Source organism: Meles meles, chromosome 1, assembly GCF_922984935.1.
Source record: "Meles meles chromosome 1, mMelMel3.1 paternal haplotype, whole genome shotgun sequence".
NCBI lineage: Eukaryota > Metazoa > Chordata > Mammalia > Carnivora > Mustelidae > Meles > Meles meles.
This window is the reverse complement of record NC_060066.1, coordinates 168583813-168605001: the sequence shown is the minus strand read 5'-3', so window position 1 is coordinate 168605001 and position 21189 is coordinate 168583813. Positions and strand designations below refer to the sequence as shown.

Here is a 21189-nt window from a genome sequence, read left to right as displayed (position 1 = left end):
TGAAACAAAGTAACATTCTTTTATCAGAAGGAGGTACGTGCTTTAGTCCTTCCTGACCTACCCCACTCAAACAGGCTCTTATCTAAAATACAATAAAAAGACAGCAAGCCCACAGTTCTGGACCCCTCCAGCCTGTCAGACCTTTTAATCAACATGGACTGCTGAGACTGGGAAGTTTTAGGCAAACCTGTGTGAAAAAAAAAAAAAAAAAGGGGGACCTTAGATGGTCACATCCAGTTATACCGTCGTGAACCTTTGATATCATGTACAGTTTCACATTGCTTGTTAATGCAAGCTTGTTAGAGCTAAAACAAAACAGGAAGAAGTCAAACTTAGTTGAGTTTAAGTTGCCATTCTGACAAACTAACAATTTCTTCTTTACCCCACAAGTCATCCTGGTGAATTGACCCTTTTGTTATTATATAATGCACCTCTTTTTCCCTGGTAATAATTCTTGTTCTGAAGTTTACTTTCTGATACTCATATAGCCACTTTTACTTACTATCAGTATGTGCCTGGCCTGGCATATCTTTTCTCTCCTTCCACTCTTGAACCTGTCTTGCATCTTTTTTTTTTTAAGTGTGTTATGTTAGTCACCATACAGTACATCATTAGTTTTTGATGTAGTGTTCCATGGTTCATTGTTTGCGTATAACACCCCTTGCTCCATGCAATCCATGCCCTCCTTAATACCCATCACCAGGCTCACCATTGCCCCAACCCCCACCCCTCTAAAACCCTCTGTTTGTTTCCTGGAGTCCACAGTCTCTCGTGGTTCATCTCCCACTCTGATTTCTCCCCCTTCATTTTTCCTTTCCTTCTCCTAATGTCCTCCATGCTATTCCTTATGTTCCACAAATAAGTGAAACCATATGATAATTGACTGTCTCTGTTTGATTTATTTCACTCAGCATAATCTCCTCCAGGCCCATCCATGTTGATGCAAAAGTTGGGTATTCATCCTTTCTGATGGCTGAATAATATTCTAATGTGTATATGGACCACATCTTCTTTATCTATTCATCTGTTTAAGGGCATCTCGGCTCCTTCCACAGTTTGGCTGTTGTGGACATTGCTGCTATGAACATTGGGGTACATATAGCCCTTCTTTTCACTATATCTGTATCTTTGGGGTAAATACCCAGTAGTGCAATTTCCAAGTCATAGGATAGCTCTATTTTTAATTTCTTAAGGAATCTCCACACTGTTTTCCAAAGTGGTTACACCAATTTGCATTCCCATCAACAGTGCAAAAAGGTTCCCCTTTCTCCACAACTTCTCCAGCATTTGTTGTTTCTTGCCTTGTTGATTTTTGCCATTCTAACTGGTGTAAGGTGGTATCTCACTGTGGTTTTGATTTGAATTTCCCTGATGGCTAACAATGATGAACATTTTTTCATGTGTCTGATAGCCATTTGTATGTCTTCTTTGGAGAAGTGTCTGTCTGTTCATGTCTTCTCACTTTTTTTTATTTTATTTTTTTTTATTTTTTTAAATTTTTTTATTTTTTTTTCCATTTTATTTATTTTTTCAGTGTAACAGTATTCATTCTTTTTGCACGACACCCAGTGCTCCATGCAAAACGTGCCCTCCCCATTACCCATCACCTGGTCCCCCAACCTCCCACCCCTGACCCTTCAAAACCCTCAGGTTGCCCCAACCTCCCACCCCTGACCCTTCAAAACCCTCAGGTTGTTTTTCAGAGTCCATAGTCTCTTATGGTTCGCCTCCCCTCCCCAATGTCCATAGCCCGCTCCCCCTCTCCCAATCCCACCTCCCCCCAGCAACCCCCAGTTTGTTTTGTGAGATTAAGAGTCATTTATGGTTTGTCTCCCTCCCAATCCCATCTTGTTTCATTTATTCTTCTCCTATCCCCCTACCCCCTCATGTTGCTTCTCCATGTCTTCATATCAGGGAGATCATATGATAGTTGTCTTTCTCCGATTGACTTATTTCACTAAGCATGATACGCTCTAGTTCCATCCACGTCGTCGCAAATGGCAAGATTTCATTTCTTTTGATGGCTGCATAGTATTCCACTGTGTATATATACCACATCTTCTTTATCCATTCATCTGTTGGCGGACATCTAGGTTCTTTCCATAGTCTGGCTATTGTAGACATTGCTGCTATAAACATTCGGGTACACGTGCCCCTTCGGATCACTGCGTTTGTATCTTTAGGGTAAATACCCAGTAGTGCAATTGCTGGGTCATAGGGTAGTTCTATTTTCAACATTTTGAGGAACCTCCATGCTGTTTTCCAGAGTGGTTGCACCAGCTTGCATTCCCACCAACAGTGGAGGAGGGTTCCCCTTTCTCCACATCCTCGCCAGCATCTGTCATTTCCTGACTTGTTAATTTTAGCCATTCTGACTGGTGTGAGGTGATATCTCATTGTGGTTTTGATTTGTATTTCCCTGATGCCGAGTGACGTGGAGCACTTTTTCATGTGTCTGTTGGCCATCTGGATGTCTTCTTTGCAGAAATGTCTGTTCATGTCCTCTGCCCATTTCTTGATTGGATTGTTTGTTCTTTGGGTGTTGAGTTTGCTAAGTTCCTTATAGATTTTGGATACTAGCCCTTTATCTGATATGTCGTTTGCAAATATCTTCTCCCATTCTGTCAGTTGTCTTTTGGTTTTGTTAACTGTTTCCTTTGCTGTGCAAAAGCTTTTGATCTTGATGAAATCCCAATAGTTCATTTTTGCCCTTGCTTCCCTTGCCTTTGCCGTTGTTCCTAGGAAGGTGTTGCTGCGGCTGAGGTCGAAGAGGTTGCTGCCTGCATTCTCCTCAAGGATTTTGATGGATTCCTTTCTCACATTGAGGTCCTTCATCCATTTGGAGTCTATTTTCGTGTGTGGTGTAAGGAAGTGGTCCAATTTCATTTTTCTGCATGTGGCTGTCCAATTTTCCCAGCACCATTTATTGAAGAGGCTGTCTTTTTTCCATTGGACATTCTTTCCTGCTTTGTCGAAGATTAGTTGACCATAGAGTTGAGGGTCGATTTCTGGGCTCTCTATTCTGTTCCACTGATCTATGTGTCTGTTTTTGTGCCAGTACCATGCTGTCTTGATGATGACAGCTTTGTAATAGAGCTTGAAGTCCGGAATTGTGATGCCACCAACTTTGGCTTTCTTTTTCAATATTCCTTTGGCTATTCAAGGTCTTTTCTGGTTCCATATAAATTTGAGGATTATTTGTTCCATTTCTTTGAAAAAAATGGATGGTATTTTGATAGGGATTGCATTAAATGTGTAGATTGCTTTAGGTAGCATGGACATTTTCACAATATTTATTCTTCCAATCCAGGAGCATGGAACATTTTTCCATTTTTTTGTGTCTTCCTCAATTTCTTTCATGAGTACTTTATAATTTTCTGTGTATAGATTCTTAGTCTCTTTGGTTAGGTTTATTACTAGGTATCTTATAGTTTTGGGTGCAATTGTAAATGGGATTGACTCCTTAATTTCTCTTTCTTCAGTCTTGTTGTTGGTGTACAGAAATGCAACTGATTTCTGTGCATTGATTTTATATCCTGACACTTTACTGAATTCCTGGACAAGTTCTAGCAGTTTTGGAGTGGAGTCTTTTGGGTTTTCCACATATAGTATCATATCATCTGCGAAGAGTGATAGTTTGACTTCTTCTTTACCAATTTGGATGCCTTTAATTTCTTTTTGTTGTCTGATTGCTGAGGCTAGGACTTCTAGTACTATGTTGAATAGCAGTGGTGATAATGGACATCCCTGCCGTGTTCCTGACCTTAACGGAAAAGCTTTCAGTTTTTCTCCATTGAGAATGATATTTGCGGTGGGTTTTTCATAGATGGCTTTGATAATATTGAGGTATGTGCCCTCTATCCCTACACCTTGAAGAGTTTTGATCAGGAAGGGATGCTGTACTTTGTCAAATGCTTTTTCAGCATCTATTGAGAGTATCATATGGTTCTTGTTCTTTATTTTATTAATGTGTTCTATCACATTGATTGATTTGCGGATGTTGAACCAACCCTGCAGTCCTGGAATAAATCCCACTTGATCGTGGTGAATAATCCTTTTAATGTACTGTTGAATCCTATTGGCTAGTATTTTGGCGAGAATTTTTGCGTCGGTGTTCATCAAGGATATTGGTCTGTAGTTCTCTTTTTTGGTGGGATCCTTGTCTGGTTTTGGGATCAAGGTGATGCTGGCCTCATAAAATGAGTTTGGAAGTTTTCCTTCCATTTCTATTTTTTGGAACAGTTTCAGGAGAATAGGAATTAGTTCTTCTTTAAATGTTTGGTAGAATTCCCCTGGAAAGCCGTCTGGCCCTGGGCTTTTGTTTGTTTGGAGATTTTTGATGACTGTTTCAATCTCCTTACTGGTTATGGGCCTGTTCAGGTTTTCTATTTCTTCCTGGTTCAGTTGTGGTAGTTTATATGTCTCTAGGAATGCATCCATTTCTTCCAGATTGTCCAATTTGTTGGCGTAGAGTTGCTCATAGTATGTTCTTATAATTGTCTCTATTTCTTTGGTGTTAGTTGTGATCTCTCCTCTTTCATTCATGATTTTATTTATTTGGGTCCTTTCTCTTTTCTTTTTGATGAGTCTGGCCAGGGGTTTATCAATCTTATTGATTCTTTCAAAGAACCAGCTCCTAGTTTTATTGATTTTTTCTATTGTTTTTTTGGTTTCTATTTCATTGATTTCTGCTCTGATCTTTATGATTTCTCTTCTCCTGCTGGGTTTAGGGTTTCTTTCTTGTTCTTTCTTCAGCTCCTTTACGCGTAGGGTTAGGTTGTGTACTTGAGACCTTTCTTGTTTCTTGAGAAAGGCTTGTACCGCTATATATTTTCCTCTCAGGACTGCCTTTGCTGTGTCCCACAGATTTTGAACTGTTGTGTTTTCATTATCATTTGTTTCCATGAATTTTTTCAATTCTTCTTTAATTTCCTGGTTGACCCATTCATTCTTTAGAAGGATGCTGTTTAGTCTCCATGTATTTGGGTTCTTTCCAGCTTTCCTCTTGCGATTGAGTTCTAGCTTCAGAGCATTGTGGTCTGAAAATATGCAGGGAATAATCCTAATCTTTTGATACCGGTTGAGACCTGATTTGTGACCCAGGATGTGATCTATTCTGGAGAAGGTTCCATGTGCACTAGAGAAGAATGTGTATTCTGTTGCTTTGGGATGAAATGTTCTGAATATATCTGTGATGTCCATCTGGTCCAGTGTGTCATTTAAGGCCTTTATTTCCTTGTTGATCTTTTGCTTGGATGATCTGTCCATTTCAGTGATGGGAGTGTTAAAGTCCCCTACTATTATTGTATTATTATTGATGTGTTTCTTTGATTTTGTTATTAATTGGTTGATATAGTTGGCTGCTCCCACGTTAGGGGCATAGATATTTAAAATTGTTAGATCTTCTTGTTGGACAGACCCTTTGAGTAGGATATAGTGTCCTTCCTCATCTCTTATTATAGTCTTTGGCTTAAAATCTAATTGATCTGATATAAGGATTGCCACCCCAGCTTTCTTCTGATGCCCATTAGCATGGCAAATTGTTTTCCACCCCCTCACTTTAAATCTGGAGGTATCTTCGCGTCTAAAATGAGTTTCTTGTAGGCAACATACTGATGGGTTTTGTTTTTTTATCCATTCTGATACCCTGTGTCTTTTGATTGGGGCATTTAGCCCATTAACATTCAGGGTAACTATTGAGAGATATGAATTTAGTGCCATTATTAGCCTGTAAGGTGACTGTTACTGTATATTGTCTCTGTACCTTTCTGATCTACTACTTTTAGGCTCTCTCTTTGCTTAGAGGACCCCTTTCAATATTTCCTGTAGAGCTGGTTTGGTGTTTGCAAATTCTTTCAGTTTTTGTTTGTCCTGGAAGCTTTTTATCTCTCCTTCTATTTTCAATGATAGCCTAGCTGGATAGAGTATTCTTGGCTGCATGTTTTTCTCGTTGAGTGCTCTGAATATATCATGCCAGCTCTTTCTGGCCTGCCAGGTCTCTGTGGATAAGTCTGCCGCCAATCTAATATTTTTACCATTGTATGTTACAGACTTCTTTTCTCGGGCTGCTTTCAGGATTTTCTCTTTGTCACTAAGACTTGTAAATTTTACTATTAGGTGACGGGGTGTGGACCTATTCTTGTTGACTTTGAGGGGGGTTCTCTGCATCTCCTGGATTTTAATGCTTGTTCCCTTTGCCATATTAGGGAAATTCTCTCCAATGATTCTCTCCAATAGACCTTCTGCTCCCCTCTCTGTTTCTTCTTCTTCTGGAATCCCAATTATTCTAATGTTGTTTCGTCTTATGGTGTCACTTATCTCTAGAATTCTCCCCTCATGGTCCAGTAGCTGTTTGTCCCTCTTTTGCTCGGCTTCCTTATTCTCTGTCATTTGGTCTTCTGTATCACTAATTCTTTCTTCTGCCTCATTTATCCTAGCAGTGAGAACCTCCATTTTTGATTGCACCTCATTAATAGCTTTTTTGATTTCAACTTGGTTAGATTTTAGTTCTTTAATTTCTCCAGAAAGGGCTTTAATATCTCCAGAGAGGGTTTCTCTAATATCTTCCACGCCTTTTTCGAGCCCGGCTAGAATGTTCAGAATCGTCATTCTGAACTCTTGATCTGACATATTACCAATGTCTGTGTTGATTAGGTCCCTAGCCTTCGGTACTGTCTCTTGTTCTTTTGTTTGTGGTGATTTTTTCCACCTTGTCATTTTGTCCAGATAAGAGGATATGAAGGAGCAAATAAACTACTAAAAGGGTGGCAAAGACCCCAGAAAAATGCGCTGTAACCAAATCAGAAGAGACCCCAAATTGTGGGGGGGAGAAAGGGGATAAAAACAGGTTCTAAAAAAAAAAGAAAAAAAAAAAGAAAAAAGAAAAAAATTTAAAAAATAAAACAAATAAAAAAATATAAAAAAGAAAGAAAAAATATATATATTTAGGGGCGCCTGGGTGGCTCAGTGGGTTAAGGCCTCTGCCTTCGGCTGGGATCATGATCTCAGGGTCCTGGGATCGAGCCCCACATCGGGCTCTCTGCTCCGCGGGGAGCCTGCTTCCTCCTCTCTCTCTGCCTGCCTCTCTGCCTAGTTGTGATTTCTCTCTGTCAAATAAATAAAATATTTAAAAAAAAATATATATATATATATATTTAGATGAACTAGTCAAAAAACGTTAAAAAAGAAAAGGGTAAAAGTTTTAAAAAATTTAGCAGAAGAAGAAAAAAGAAAAAAGAAAAAAAAATTGAAGTAGCCGCAAGACTAAAGAATCATGGGGAGAAAGCCATGAGTTCCGTGCTTTGCTTTCTCCTCCTCTGGAATTGCTCTGCTGTCTTAGGAATTGAACCTGCTTTCTCCTTGATAAATGAACTTCGTCCTGGCTGGATATTTTGTTGATCTTCTGGGGGAGGGGCCTGTTGTTGTGACTCTCAAGTGTCTTTGCCCGAGGCGGGATTGCACCGCCCTTACCGGCGGCCGGACTAAGTAATCGGCTCGGGTTCTCTTTTGGGAGCTTCTGTTCCCTGAACGCTTTCCGTAGAGTTCCAGAGGACGGGAATGAAAATGGCGGCCTCCCAGTCTCAGGCCCAGAGAAGCTGAGAGCCTGGGGCCCCACTCCTCAGTGTGCCCCCAGAGGACAGCACCAATCACTCCCGTATCCCCAGCCTCTAGCCGCGCTCCGAGCTCACCCAGCCCGCGACCAGTTCAAGGTAACCCCGAGCTGAGAGTTCAGTCCTCGGCTCTGTCTCTGCAGCCGGCTTCTCCGTTCTAATACCTGCGAGCTCTCCGGCACTCTGACACCCCCGATCCTTCTGTGACCCTGCGGGGTCTGGGGCCACGCTGACCCCGCGTGGGCTTCACCCTGGTTTAGCCTCTGGAGCAATGTCCCTCAGTGGAACAGACCTTTAAAAGTCCTGATTTTGTGCTCCGTTCCTCCGCCGCTTGCCGGGAGCCGGCCCCTCCCCCCGTGGTCTATCTTCCCGTCGTTTTAGATTCACTTCTCCGCCAGTCCTACCTTTCAGAAAGTGGTTGATTTTCTGTTTCTAGAGTTGCTGTTCTTCTTCTCTTCGCTCTCCCGTTGGATTTGTAGGTGTTTGCAATGTTTAGATAAGCTATTGAGCTGATCTCCTGCTACCTGATGTAGTCTCAGGCTGCTACTTCTCCGCCATCTTGACTCCTCCTCCGTCTTCTCACTTTTTGACTTGATTATCTGTTCTTGGGTATTGAGTTTGAGAAGTTCTTTATAGATCTTAGATCTCAGACCTTTGTATTGTTTAAATAACTTTCTTACAGAGAGAACGGAATTCGAGTTCATTTTTTAATTTTTTAGTCCAGCCTGACAATTTTTGCCTTTTCATTGAAATTTTTAGGCTAGTTTGTTTTTTTTTTTAAGATTTTATTTATTTTTTTGACAGACAGGAATCACAAGTAGGCAGAGAGGCAGGCAGAGAGAGAGGAAGGAAAGCAGGCTCCCCACTGAGCAGAGAGCCTGACACAGGGCTAGATCCCAGGACCCTGGAATCATGACCTGAGCCGAAGGCAGAGGCTTTAACCCACTGAGCCACCCAGGCGCCCCTTTAAGCTAGGTTTTAATCTACCATCTTGCCATTTGCCTTTTATTTGTTCTGTGTATTCTATGTAATTTTTTCCTTTTCTTGCCTTCTTCCAGATTACTGAAATGTTTTTAGTATTCTATTTTTATCTCCCAAATTAACTTATTGATTGTATATCCTTTTTTTTTAACTGCCTCCTCTAGGATTTATAATACGCATCTTTAAGTTATCACAGTTTGCCTTAAATTAATTTTATACCCCATCACATATAAGATCTTTCATATCTCTCTATCATTTTTGCTCTTATAGTCATGTTTTTTTTTTTGTACATATAAGTCCCACAGTACACTGGGGTTTTTTTCTAAGTTATTTTTTAAAGATGAAGATTCATAGTCAATTCTCTTTTAAAGAAACTTAAAATGAAAACCTTCCTCTTGCATCTACTCACATATTTACTGATCCTGATACTTTTTCCTTATTTTGTATCGATTCATATTTCTACTAGTATCCTCTTCCTCTTCCCTAAAGAAATGCCTTTTAACATGTCCTGCAATGCAAGTTTCTTGGAAATGCATTCTCTCAGTTTTTTTTTTTAAGACTCTATTTCATATTAATTGCTTGAAGAGCTTTTTTTCTGAATATAGAATTCTAGTTTGATGTTTCCTTTTTAAAACTTTTCAGTACTTTTAAGACGTTATTCCACTTTTTTCTGGGTTGCATTATTTCTGGCAAAAAGTCTGCTGACCTTGTTGGACTGTTCCTCTATCATGTGTCTTTCTTCTAACTGTTTTTAAGATCCTCAACTTTTAAAAAAAAAAAAAATTTGATCATGTAATGTATCTTGATACGGTTTTCTTTGTGTTTATCTTGCATTGGTTTCAGTGAGCATAGCTCTGTGGGTTGATAGCTTTTATCAAATTAAAAAAAATTGGACATTGTTTCTTCAAATATATTTTTTTTGGATGCTGACATTGTTAATTTTATGTTGTCCAGTGTCTGGGTTTTGTTGTATTTTTTCTAATGACTGTTGGAGCTACTTTTTCTAGTAGGCTCTTAATGTGTTATCTTTTGGATAATGTTTGGCTTTGTTTTATCTTTTGGAATCTTCCTTCGAAACTTTGTTTATTGTAACCTTTACACAGGAAAGTTCAGTTACAGTTCTAAGACATTCTTAGGGGGTTCCACTGAATGTCCCAAGTGATCAAGGAAGATGTTCCACTCTAATTTTAGTCACTCAGATGATTCCCATTCTCAGGTCTTTGTGAGCCCTGAGAATGTCTCCGCTCACAGCCTTTCAGTCATCTCACCAGACCTCTTAGAGTGTCTGTTATCTGCATCTTCATAGTTGAAGATTTTGTGGGACTCCTGTGTAGCTTTCCAAGGCCCGCTTTCTGCAGACCTACCTCCTCCTTGCATGTCTGTGCCGTCACAGCTTTCACCCTGATTCCCTGAATTCTCATCTCAGTCTTCTCAGTTTTGTGACCTGACTTGTTTTCCTTGGCATCCTTCTTTCTGCTTTGTGGTCAGGTGTGGGATTCCTGGCAGAAAGCCAGAGTGATTTTCAGGCTCACCTCATTCGTTTCCGTCTCTCAGGGATCACAGTTCTGTGTTGCCTGTTGTTCAAGGTCTGAGAGCAGTTGTGTCATAATTTTCTTCCCCTACTTTTCCAGTTTCTCAAGGTGTGGTTGGGGAGGTAAAATACAGTCCCTGTTAGTCCATCATGCTTAGAAGCAGAAGCTTCTATTGTTGCTACTTCATTAAGAGTTTGTATCTTGAGGGCACCTAGGTGGCTCTGTTGGTTGAGCAACTGCCTTCGACTTAGGTCATGATCCCAAAGTCCCAGGATCACATCCTGTGTTGAGCTCCCAGCTCCACAGGGAGGTCTGCTTCTCCCTCTGACTTTCTCCCCTCTCATGCTCTCTCTCTCTCTCTCTCTCAAGTGAATAAATAAAATCTTTTTTTAAAAAAGAAGTTTCTATCTTGATGTGGCCTTTAACTTCATCAAATACTTTTTTTCCTTCAATATGAGTTGATCATTTTGATGTGGCCTTTAACTTCATCAAATACTTTTTTTCCTTCAACATGAGTTGATCATTTTTCCCTCCTTTAATAAAATACTGGGACAGAATACATGCATAGATCTTCAGTTATTAAAATGTTTTGGAATGTTGTTCATGATGTATTTTTTTCTCATTTTTATGTAAAATTTGGTCATACCTTGCTTAGAATTTTTATGCCCTCATTCGTAATGTGAGAGTGGCCTCTGGTTTTTGTTTCTTATGCTCTCTTTGTTTGGTTTTATAATATAGTTATCCTACCTTCATAAATAACTTAGGGAGCATTTCTTCTGCTAGTCTCTGAAATAGCGTGGAGTGCTTTGTTCCTTGAACATTTGCTAATAGTTTCTGGTACAACCATGCAGGCTTAAAATTTTATTTGAAGGATAATTTTTAACTAGTGACTTATTTTTTTAATGGTAATAAGTTTATTACGGTTTTGTTGTGTTTTCTTGAGTCAGTTTTGGTAAGTTCTGCCTTTCTAGTAAATTTCCTGCCCCATCTAAATTTTGAAATGTGCTAGCATAATGTTGTTTACTTAATCTCTTTTTTCTGTTCATGTCTGCTTTTTCTGTTGTTATATCCCCCATTTTCATTCACGATATTTGTTATTTTTTTCCTTCTCTCCTTTTTCCTTCCTTAATTTTACCAGAGGTTTTTTTGTTTGTTTGTTTTTTGTATTGTCTTTTCTTAGAATCATGTTTTGGCTCTCTTGATTACTGGAATTTTATCTTGTTATATCTTTCATATGTTTTTATCTTTACTATGCCATTTGATCTTTTTTCAATTTAATCTATATTTGTTTTTCATCATTTCTTAAGTTGTCTGCTTAGGTTATTAATTTTCAGACTTGTTTCATTTCTAATAAAAACTTTTAAACTCAAAATTTCTTTGTAAAATACCATTTTGCCTATCTAGTCTCTGCTTGTATTATAAAATGTTCTCCCTTTCTCTTGCCCTATGTGAAATACAGAGTTGAGCTTACTGATTGTATTTGAGTCCTTTAATTCCTCAGTAGTAATATTATTATTCTTTTGGTTTACCTGTTTCCTTAAATTCTGAAAATGCAGTAAAACTATTAAATAAATTCTCTTTTCAAGTGTTGTTGTTGTTGTTTTTTTTAATCTGGGAGCTCTTGTTTTATGTATTTCACATTATGTTTTTCATTCATGAAATTTAATGTGCAATAATATTCTCAGATTGAGTATTTTGTCATTATAGAATGCCCTTCTTAGTCTTGGCTACTATTTTTGATCTTGTATTCTACTTTGTCTGATATTTAAATTGTCATATTAAAAATTTGTATTTGTTATTTCTTTGTTGACCTTTTAAAAAAATATTTATTTATTTATTTTAGGGAGAGAGCCAATGGGGGGGAGGTGGAGGAAGGACAGAGGGAGAGGGAGAGAGAATCCTAGGCAGATTCCGTGCTGACCGCAGAGCCTAATGGGGGTTCAGTTTCATGACCCTGAGATGAGAACCTGAGCATAAATCAAGAGTCAGATACTTAACCAACTGGACCACCCAGGCACACCTCGTTGTTGACCTTTTTTTAAAAAACCTTTTTATCACATTAAGGAAATCTGTATTGTAAACAAGATGTAACTCAGTTTTAACCCCAATGTGATTACTATTATCTTTTAACCACTTGTGGAATTCAGCCTGTTAACATTTGTTGTCATAACTGAAATAACTGACTTTATTCTTTCTATGGTATTTTTATTTTCTATTTATATTCCAGTATCCTCTTTCCATTTCCCTTTTGATTGGTTTAGTATGGTTTCGTTGACATCTTAACTTTCTCTTTATTCTTTTTCTATTCCTTGCTATTCTGAGAATTCTACTAAGCTCTTTGTTAGAAATTACCTTCTCATTCCATACACTAAACTTAACGTTCTGCCCAGACATACATATGCATGTATCTGAGTACTTCTTCTGTGTACCCCTTCTTTAGTTTCTGGGTCTGAGGTTCTGCTCGCAGTATTTTCACTTCCGGGCCGTTACTAGGTTTTTCCTTCTAATATAGCAGGAAGGTGTTCCAGGAAAACTTAGTATTCCAAATTCCTGCTTACATTATTTATCATCATCTATGTAGATTTAAATATGTGTCTGTATGTGCACATATGTGTGTGCACACATATGGAGAGAGAGAGTGAACGTCAGTGCTCACCACCGCTGGCTCCTCTAGTCTTTGATTGCCCTTATGTGAATCACTTGTTTTTTGGTTAAGTTCATTCTCAAGTATTGTCCTCAGAGCACGTATATGAGAAGTTTGCTTTTTGAATCCTCACATGTTGAAAATGTTTTTCTTTTGGCGTGACAGCTGAATAATATTTTGTCTGGGCATTGGATTCTTGGATCATTTTTCCTAAGTCTGTACGTTGTTCCGCTGTCCTCCACATTCCAGAGGTGTAGATGAGAATTCCTTAGCTAGTCTGAATCTCTTGCCTTTGCAGTAACTTATTCTTTCTGTCTGGAAGCTTGTATAATTTTATGTTTACGCTTGAAATTCAAGTATTTCCTGGATTCACTTCCTGGACTTAATGAGAGTTTTAATCTGCAAGCTTAAATCCTGCTTCAGCTCAGTATATTTTAAAAAGAAAAAAACAAAAACTCGTACTGTATTCATTTAATTATAGCATCTCTTTCATCTTTTTTTGGGTGTGTGTATCTTTTTTAATTTTTCCTTTTCTCTTAAAAAAAAAAAGTCCCTTCTGGAATTCCAGTTATTCTCATGTTATGCTGCTGGATCTGCTCTCCACGCCTCTTTGTTCTCTCATCATTTCTCTCTTTGTGTCTTTGCTCTGATTAGTATGATATCTTGTTCATTTGGTCTTCCAGATCATTCATTTGAATTTCAACAGTGCCAGTGATTTTCTTTTTAGCCCTTCTGCAGAATCTTTGAAATTGAAAACTGAAAATCAGTGGTTCTCATTCAGAAAATGTTTCTTGCCTCCTTCTGAGTTCTCTCTGCGTCCCTTTGTGATGCTCAGTCCCTGTGGCTTCACCATTGTCTCTTCAGAGTGACCTGCCTCCTATACATGTTTCCTGGAATCCACTCTCACATGAACTAGTCCCTGAACTTAGATGTTGTTTTTGTTCTCCCTGCTCGCTCCTCTTTCAACTTACACCTGGATGTTATAGTCTGTTCGGCATTAACAAACCTGAGAGCAATGAAGGCCCAGCAATGTCTGCCCTGGCACTCTTGCTCCAGAGAACAAAGAGCCAGTGGCCTCTTCTCCCTGGGGACTGTGCTTCTCCCTGGCTGCCCATATGTGACACAGCTCAGCCTGCTAGTGTCGCCCCAGTCTTTCGCAGCCCCCTACCTGCATTTGTAATCCTATAACGTACATCCTCCACCCCTAGTGGGCTGGTAGGTCAGCTTGCCTGATGGTGAGGAGTTATTCTGGGAGTTGCAAGCTGCTCACAAACACCTCAGGGAATGGAAGGACCCTGGCCTTTTTTTTTTTTTTAATTATTATTTTTTTTAATTATGTTCCGTTAGCCCATGTATAGTACATAATTAGTCCTTGACGCAGTGTTCAGTGATTCATTAGTTAAATATAACACCCAGTGCTCATCACAGCATGTGCCCTCCTCAATACTCATCACCCTCTTGCCTCTTCCCCCCACCCTCCTCCCGCTTCGAAACCCCCAGACTGTTTCTCAAAGCCCATTGTTTCTCATGGTTCGACTCCCCATCTGATTTCTCCCCCTTTGGATTTCCCTCCCTTCCCCATGGGCCTCCGTGCTATTGCTTATGTTCCACATATGAGTGAAACTGTATGATAATTGTCTTTCTCTGCTTGACTTACTTCACTTAACATAATCCTCTCTAGTCCCATCCATGTCAGTGCAAGTGGTGGGTATTCATCGTTTCTGATGGCTCAGTAATACTCCGTTGTATATATGGACCACATCTTCTTTATCCATTCATCTGTTGAAGGGCATCTCGGCTCCTTCCACAGTTTGGCTATTGTGGACATTGCTGCTGTGAACATTGGGGTGCATGTGCCCCTTCTTTTCACTGCATCTTTATCTTTGAAGTAAATACCCTATAGTGCATTTGCTGGCTCATAGGGTAGCTCTGTTCTGAACATCTTGATGAACCTCCATACTCTTTCCCAGAGTGGCTGCACCAACTTGCATTCCCACCAATGGTGCAAGAGGTTTCCCCTTTCTCCACAACCTCTCCAACATTTATTGTTTCTTGCCTTGTCAATTTTTGGCATTCTAACTGGTGTAAGGTGGTATCTCATTGTGCTTTTGATTTGTTTTTCCCTGATAGCTAGTGATGTTGAACACTTTTTCATGTTTCTGTTAGCCATTTGTATGTCTTTTTTTTTTTAAGATTTTATTTATTTTGTTTGATAGACAGAGATTACAAGTAGGCAGAGAGGCAGGCAGAGAGAGAGGAGGAAGCAGGCTCCCTGCTGAGCAGAGAGCCCGATGCGGGGCTTGATCCCAGGACCCTGGGATCATGACCTGAGCCGAAGGCAGAAGCTTAACCCACTGAGCCACCCAGGCGCCCCATTTGTATGTCTTTTGTCTGTTCATGTCTTCTGCCCATTTATTGACTGGGTTATTAGTGTTTTGAGTATTGAGTGCAAGAAGTTCTTTATAGATCTTGGATATCAGCCCTCTATCTGTAGTGTCATTTGCAAATATCTTCTCCCATTCTGTGGGTTGCCTCTTAGTTTTGTTGACTGTTTCCTTTGCTGTGCAGAAGCTTTTGATCTTGATGAAGTCCCCAAAGTTCATTTTTGCTTTTGTTTCATTTGCCTTTGGAGAGCTTCTTGAAAGAAGCTACTATGGCCGATGTTGAAGTCAGTGGAAAATCAGTCTAGGCTGGAGAAGTATTTGAGTACCAGGGGGAAGAAGCTGGGAAAAATTTTCCAAACAAATAGGAGTAGGACAAAGGCACAGAAATGTACAAGAATTTTTTTTGTTCCAGAAAGCTGCAAATTATTATTTTTTTTTAATTGCTGGAGTGTAGAATAGTAAGGGTAAATGTATGAGAAATAAAGTTGGAGAGTAAAGTACCTTCCAACATTCCAGTCTTCCTCCTGTTAAATATTGCTTTAGGCTGTAAAAGTACACCAGCTACTTTCTCAGTTTTCTTTTTACCTTTTTTATTATAGAGAATTTTAAACATGCACAAAACAGAGTAGATCATGAATACACATTTACCCATCACTCAGCCCCACAACCACCGACCCATGCCCAGGTAGAAAGGGAGATTTTGTATCTGAATAGGGATGTGTAATTACTTACTTTGGCTTATTCTACTTCTTTAACACTAATGCAGATATCTGGGTAGGTATTTGGTGAAATATAGAGGAAGCCTCACTTACGTTATTGGTTCTACTTTTCTCCCATTTACTTAGGTCTCTCTGCTCCCTGGTGTGCAAATGGACATACTCTGCAGAGAAAGGCTGGGATGACAGTTTCTGGAAGATGATCGGATTGGAAGATTTTGTTGCAGATAATTACAGCAAAATAGGTAGAAATCAAACAAAATGAAAACATCTGGAGAGTGTGTGTGTGTGTGTGTGTGTGTGTGTGTGTGTGTATGGGGATATTGTCTTTTTGTTTGTTTGTTTTTTATATTGAAATGCAGGGGGCGCCTGGGTGGCTCTGTCTGTTAAGTGTATGACTTTGGCTCAGGTCATGTTCTCAGCATCCTGAGATTGAGCCCCGTGTCAGGTTCCCTGCTCAGTGGGGAGTCTGCTTGTCATTTTCCTTCTGCCTCTGCTTCTCCCCCCACTTGTATGCTCTCTCTCTTTCTCTCTCTCTCTCTCTCTCAAATAAGTAAATAAAATCTTTAAAAAAATAAAAAAAAGAGGGGCACCTGGGTGGCTCAGTTGGTTAGGGTCTGCCTTTGGGTCTTGATCTCAAGGTCCTGGGATCGACCCTCACATCCATCCGGTCTCCCTACTCAGCAGGAAGTCTGCTTCTCCCTCTGCCCTTCTTTCTGCTCCTGTGCTCTCTCTCTCTCTCAAGTACATTAAAAAACAAACAAACAAACAAACAAACAAACAGAAACTCAGCCCTGTTTTTCTAAGAGAAGTGAGTCTATTGTGATGAGTAGACCATGACCAGTTGGACCTTGTGTTGGGGCTCATAGCAACTGCGTGGAGGTACAGGCTGTGGAAAGTCTTCATTGAAATATAGAATTGTAGACATTGGACTAGATTGAGGAAGACAGTCACATGGAGTAGCTGGGAATAGCATCATCAAGGGGGTGTATATAGATTGTTTCCAATCAGCTAGGAAGATGCTTTGTGAATTAGATTCAAAGAACCAGACAAGGCCATGAACAGAAAGAAAAACAATTGAAGAGATAAAAGTGAGAAGAAACTACAGCATGAGCTGTACAGCATGGTTTCTGACTCAGGCCTTAGAGTCCCAGACGTCATTTTATGTGGCTGGCTAATAAAGATGTGGGTGACTAGGAGGGGTTCCTTGGTGAAAGCATTGAGATGCTAGGTATGTGCCTATAACAGTAGCTGGCATTTGAAAGTTAAAGGTTTGCATGTTCGTTTCACAGGAAGTTGTTTATTTCCTGTAGTTACTACTTGCAGTTGTAGTCAGCTGTCATCAGGCAGGCAGTTATCCCTAATTAAATAGAAATCCTTTCATACTGTTTCGTGTTTAAGCTAAGATGTTGTAACAATAAAAGTGAAAAGGACAGTGGGTTATACAAAATGGAAGGTAATTCCCTTTTTTTTTTGTAATAGAATAGAGGGAAGTGACTGACTATCGGGCCAGCTCTGTCATTGTCACAACAGGGTCTCCAACTTCGGATCCAAGTCAGTCACTCCAGCTTCCATCAGTTCCCAGTCAGTGAGTGGGAGGAATGAAAAGGACCAGAGGAATCCCTCTCCATTCTTCTGGAGAGACCATAACATGGAAATGAGCCACATCATTTCTGATCACATCCCATTAACCAGCAGTTTTTCCTAAGGCCCCATGAGGCTGCAAGGGTGGCTGAGGAATGTGGCATGGGCTGGGCAGCCATGTGTCCATGCACGTGGCCAGCTAAAACTTGAGAGTTGCACTGTTAAATATTAATGAAAAACTGCTGTGTGCTACAGTTTCTGACTGCCCTTGATAAGCAAGTCACGTGGTAGGTCATTTCAGTTCAGCCTTTCTCTGGGGAAATCCTCCTGACCCATCTATTGAAGGGCAAGAGTTTCAGGATAGAAACATGAAAGATTCAAGCAGCACCTATCCTGCTGTGTTGTAGACAGCTTAACTTGGTTGTCTGTGGTCTCTTCAACTGGTAATTGCTAAGTCTGGGTAAAAGAACAGAGTAGTATGCAGCAAGAGTCATTCTGGGATTTCTGTGGCTCTACTGAGGTCACGTCTGCATCTGAACTGGTAGAGAGGGGGAGGAGGTTGGGACCAGGGAAAAGAAGAAGAAAACAAAGCAGCAGTCATTCATCGTCATTTATATTCTGAGTCCTTTGGTAGGTGATTTATGTACATTATCTCATGTGGCCCTCACAAAACTTTGGTGTAATAGCTATTCCCATTTTGTGGGTGGGAAAACTGGGATTCAGTTCCTTGTCCGTCATTAAGTTGTTGAGCTAGTATTAGAACTAGGGTCTCTAACTCCACACTTTGCTACCAAAGCACACTGAGTATTGGGATATATGAGACTAAGGGAGCTGGTATGTCTGTATGGTTGGCCTCCAGTGGGATTACACAGTGGTCCAGGATTTAGCCCCCAAAGTCAGTATCAGCTAGACTGGAACAAGTGCACATACCTGAACAGAAGAAAGGTATGATGGGATCTCAGTTGATAAGTGGAGTATAACTTCACAAGGTGTATAAAGGTGTTAATACCGTAAGTCATATGCTGGTTGGCTTTGAAATTTTGGGTGTTCCAGCCATTTGGAAGCAGCAGCTTGGACATCAACTGGGAAATAGTGTGAGACTTTTATTCTGGGGGCTGAGTGAGGTGACTAGAGGCTGGCTTGTTAGGACTCCTGCCAAGGGCTGGGTTTTTAGACAGTGCTTCCGGTTCACCAGAGAGAATGGGTAGCCACACAGGAAGCCGATGCTAAACTGGAAGCTTCTGGAAGGCAGGGATCACTGCACCTTACCCCAAGTGTCTTGGCACAGGTGAAGTTAAGTATCTGCTGACAGAATGTTTGAGACACAAACACAGTTGCTGGTGTGGAGACGGAAGGCAAGAGTGAAGACAAAAGTGTGGCAAAGAGATGTCTTGGGTGACTCAATCTGTGAAGCTGCTGTAGCAAAACACCACAGACTAAGTGATTTAGAGCAGTGAAATTTATTTCTCATAGTTCTAGAGGTTGGGAAGTGCCAACAAGGTAAGTTTAGTTCTGAGGCCTCTTCCTGGCTTGTTGGCAGCTGCCTCTACCGTGTGCTCCTGTGATCTCTTTTTTGTACAAGTGAAGAGAAGGAGTGTACTCAAGAGAGCGCCTCACTAGTGTCTCTTCCTCTAAGGGCACAGATCCTGTTGGCTCAGAGTCCCACCCTTTTTCTAAAGATTTATTTATTTTAGAGAGAGAGAGAGAGAGAAAGAGACCGAGAGTGCAAGTGGAGGAAGGGTAGAGGAGAGGGAGAGGGAGACTCACAGGCAGATTCCCTGCTAAGCATGGAGCACAACACAGGGCTCAATCTCATGTAAGAGCATGACCTAAGCTGAAATCAGGAATCAGACAGTCAACTGACAGAGCCGCCCAGGCACCCCAGTGCCCTACCCTTTTGACCTCATTTAATCTTAATTACTTCTTTACACACCCTCTCTCCAAATATAGTCACATTGGGAATTTAGGGCCTCGACATATGAATTTTGGGGACACAGTTCAGCCCATAGCACCAGGGTATGAGTGCACTGGTCATTAGAACTAAAGCAGGGCCATAAGTCCTGAGTTCCCAGGGTGCTGTTCTAGAAGCACCCCAGGAGTTTGCTTCCTTGATGGAGAACCATCAGGACTGAGAACCAAGGGAAGGTCTCTTGTCTTATAATTGAGGGGTACAGGCAAGATGGGTATAAAACACTGAACTGGGGGCTAGAGTGGTTCTAGTTCTGGCACTAATTGTGTGAACTTAGACGAGTCTCATACCATATTGTCTTACTCATGAAGGCTTAGGTAATGGTAGTAATTGAAACTAATAGTTTACTGCTTCTCAGACATGATACTATTGCATTTTAACCATTATCTTTGTAGATTTTTACAAACTGTGTAATGGAGTTGTTTTTATTTATCCTCTTCTACAGCTAAAGAAACCAACGGTCAGAAAAGGGAAAAGTGTTTAAATGATGGTTGCACAGTTTGCGAGCGGTAGAGGCAGAATCCAGACCCATGTTTGGATGATTCCAAATCCTGCTCCAACCCTCTTGCTATATTGACTTCCAGTTAGTATTTATTGTGTACCTATGAATGGTAGGCGACAAATAAATGCTAACCTGCTTCTTCCCCTCCTATATTTCCAGCACATTTCTCTGTGCTTTTGCAGACCTTGTTGCGTGTAATTCTCACAGTCTGTGACAAAAGTAATGTTACTTTGTTTGCAGATGAAAATTTGATAAATAATCTCGTCTAACCCCATGCAGAAGTAATAAAATAAATGCTAAACCCTCCCAATGGGAGGCCCTAGAAGGAGCTAATATCTTACTGGAACACAGATTTCAACTTCAGTTACTTGTGCCCCCCCATCCCCTAAATTTGGTTGTTCCTCTGAGTGTTCTCATGATGTATTGACTGTATCTTAGTATAGTACACTTTGATTACCTGTATGTGTCTTGATTATATACTATACTGTGAGCTCCTTGACGTCAGGACTATACTGTGAGCTCCTTGACGTCAGGACTTTCACTAATTCACCTTTGTGTCTTCAGTCCCGGCATTGGGAATGGTAACACTTCAGTAGCTCAAATACTGTGTGATTAGTAAGTAAGTAAATTGACGTGAGATGGCTGGTCCTAGTAGGACCAATTTTTAAAAGCTATAATGATATTTACTGATTTTAATACCATCTTTGGTGACTTGGGTCCAACTTCAACTCTGATTTTTTTTTTTTTTAATTTTAACATGTGGTGCTCCCCCCAACCCTGACACAAAACCCATGTTTAATTAGTACATTAGGTTTGCTAATAGAGCAATACCTACAGGAAATATTCGTTAAAAATCCATAATGTTAATCTAGCAGAAGATTTCCAGAGTAACTTTATTAGATTTAGCCTGTTAAGTTAATGGATTTTTAATGAATGTCCTAAGGAGACATATCATTAACCAGAATATTGCCGTACATGAATTAAAACTTACCCATTCATCAAAATTATTTGTGTGATATTTCCTTTGATTTTCATTTCTGGTGACTTGAATTTGTAGTTTCAGTCTGATTCAAAAGTGGAAGATAGTAAAGAGGTTGTTAACTCTCAGTTGTGACTTTCAGAGATTGCTCTGGAAGATACCTCCAGAGAATCCTCAGTAATTCTTGTAACTATGAGAAATGCATCTCGGAAGCTTCCCTGTGAAGTGTTAAACATTTCCAGTGGACTCATGGCCCATCAAGATGCGGGCAATAAAGTGCAAAACCTT

At 40.2% G+C, this 21189-nt stretch overlaps 1 protein-coding gene across 6 annotated transcripts in view; it reads left to right on the top strand.

Annotated features, from left to right (window-relative positions):
• Nucleotides 1–21189, top strand: part of FGGY (FGGY carbohydrate kinase domain containing) — a 408575-nt gene that overhangs the window by 142541 nt on the left and 244845 nt on the right. For all 6 annotated transcript variants that reach the window (XM_045978589.1, XM_045978603.1, XM_045978591.1 and 3 more), the window contains one exon: nt 15997–16112. In XM_045978589.1, coding sequence (XP_045834545.1) covers nt 15997–16112 — 116 coding nt within the window. The remainder of the gene's footprint in view (nt 1–15996; nt 16113–21189) is intronic.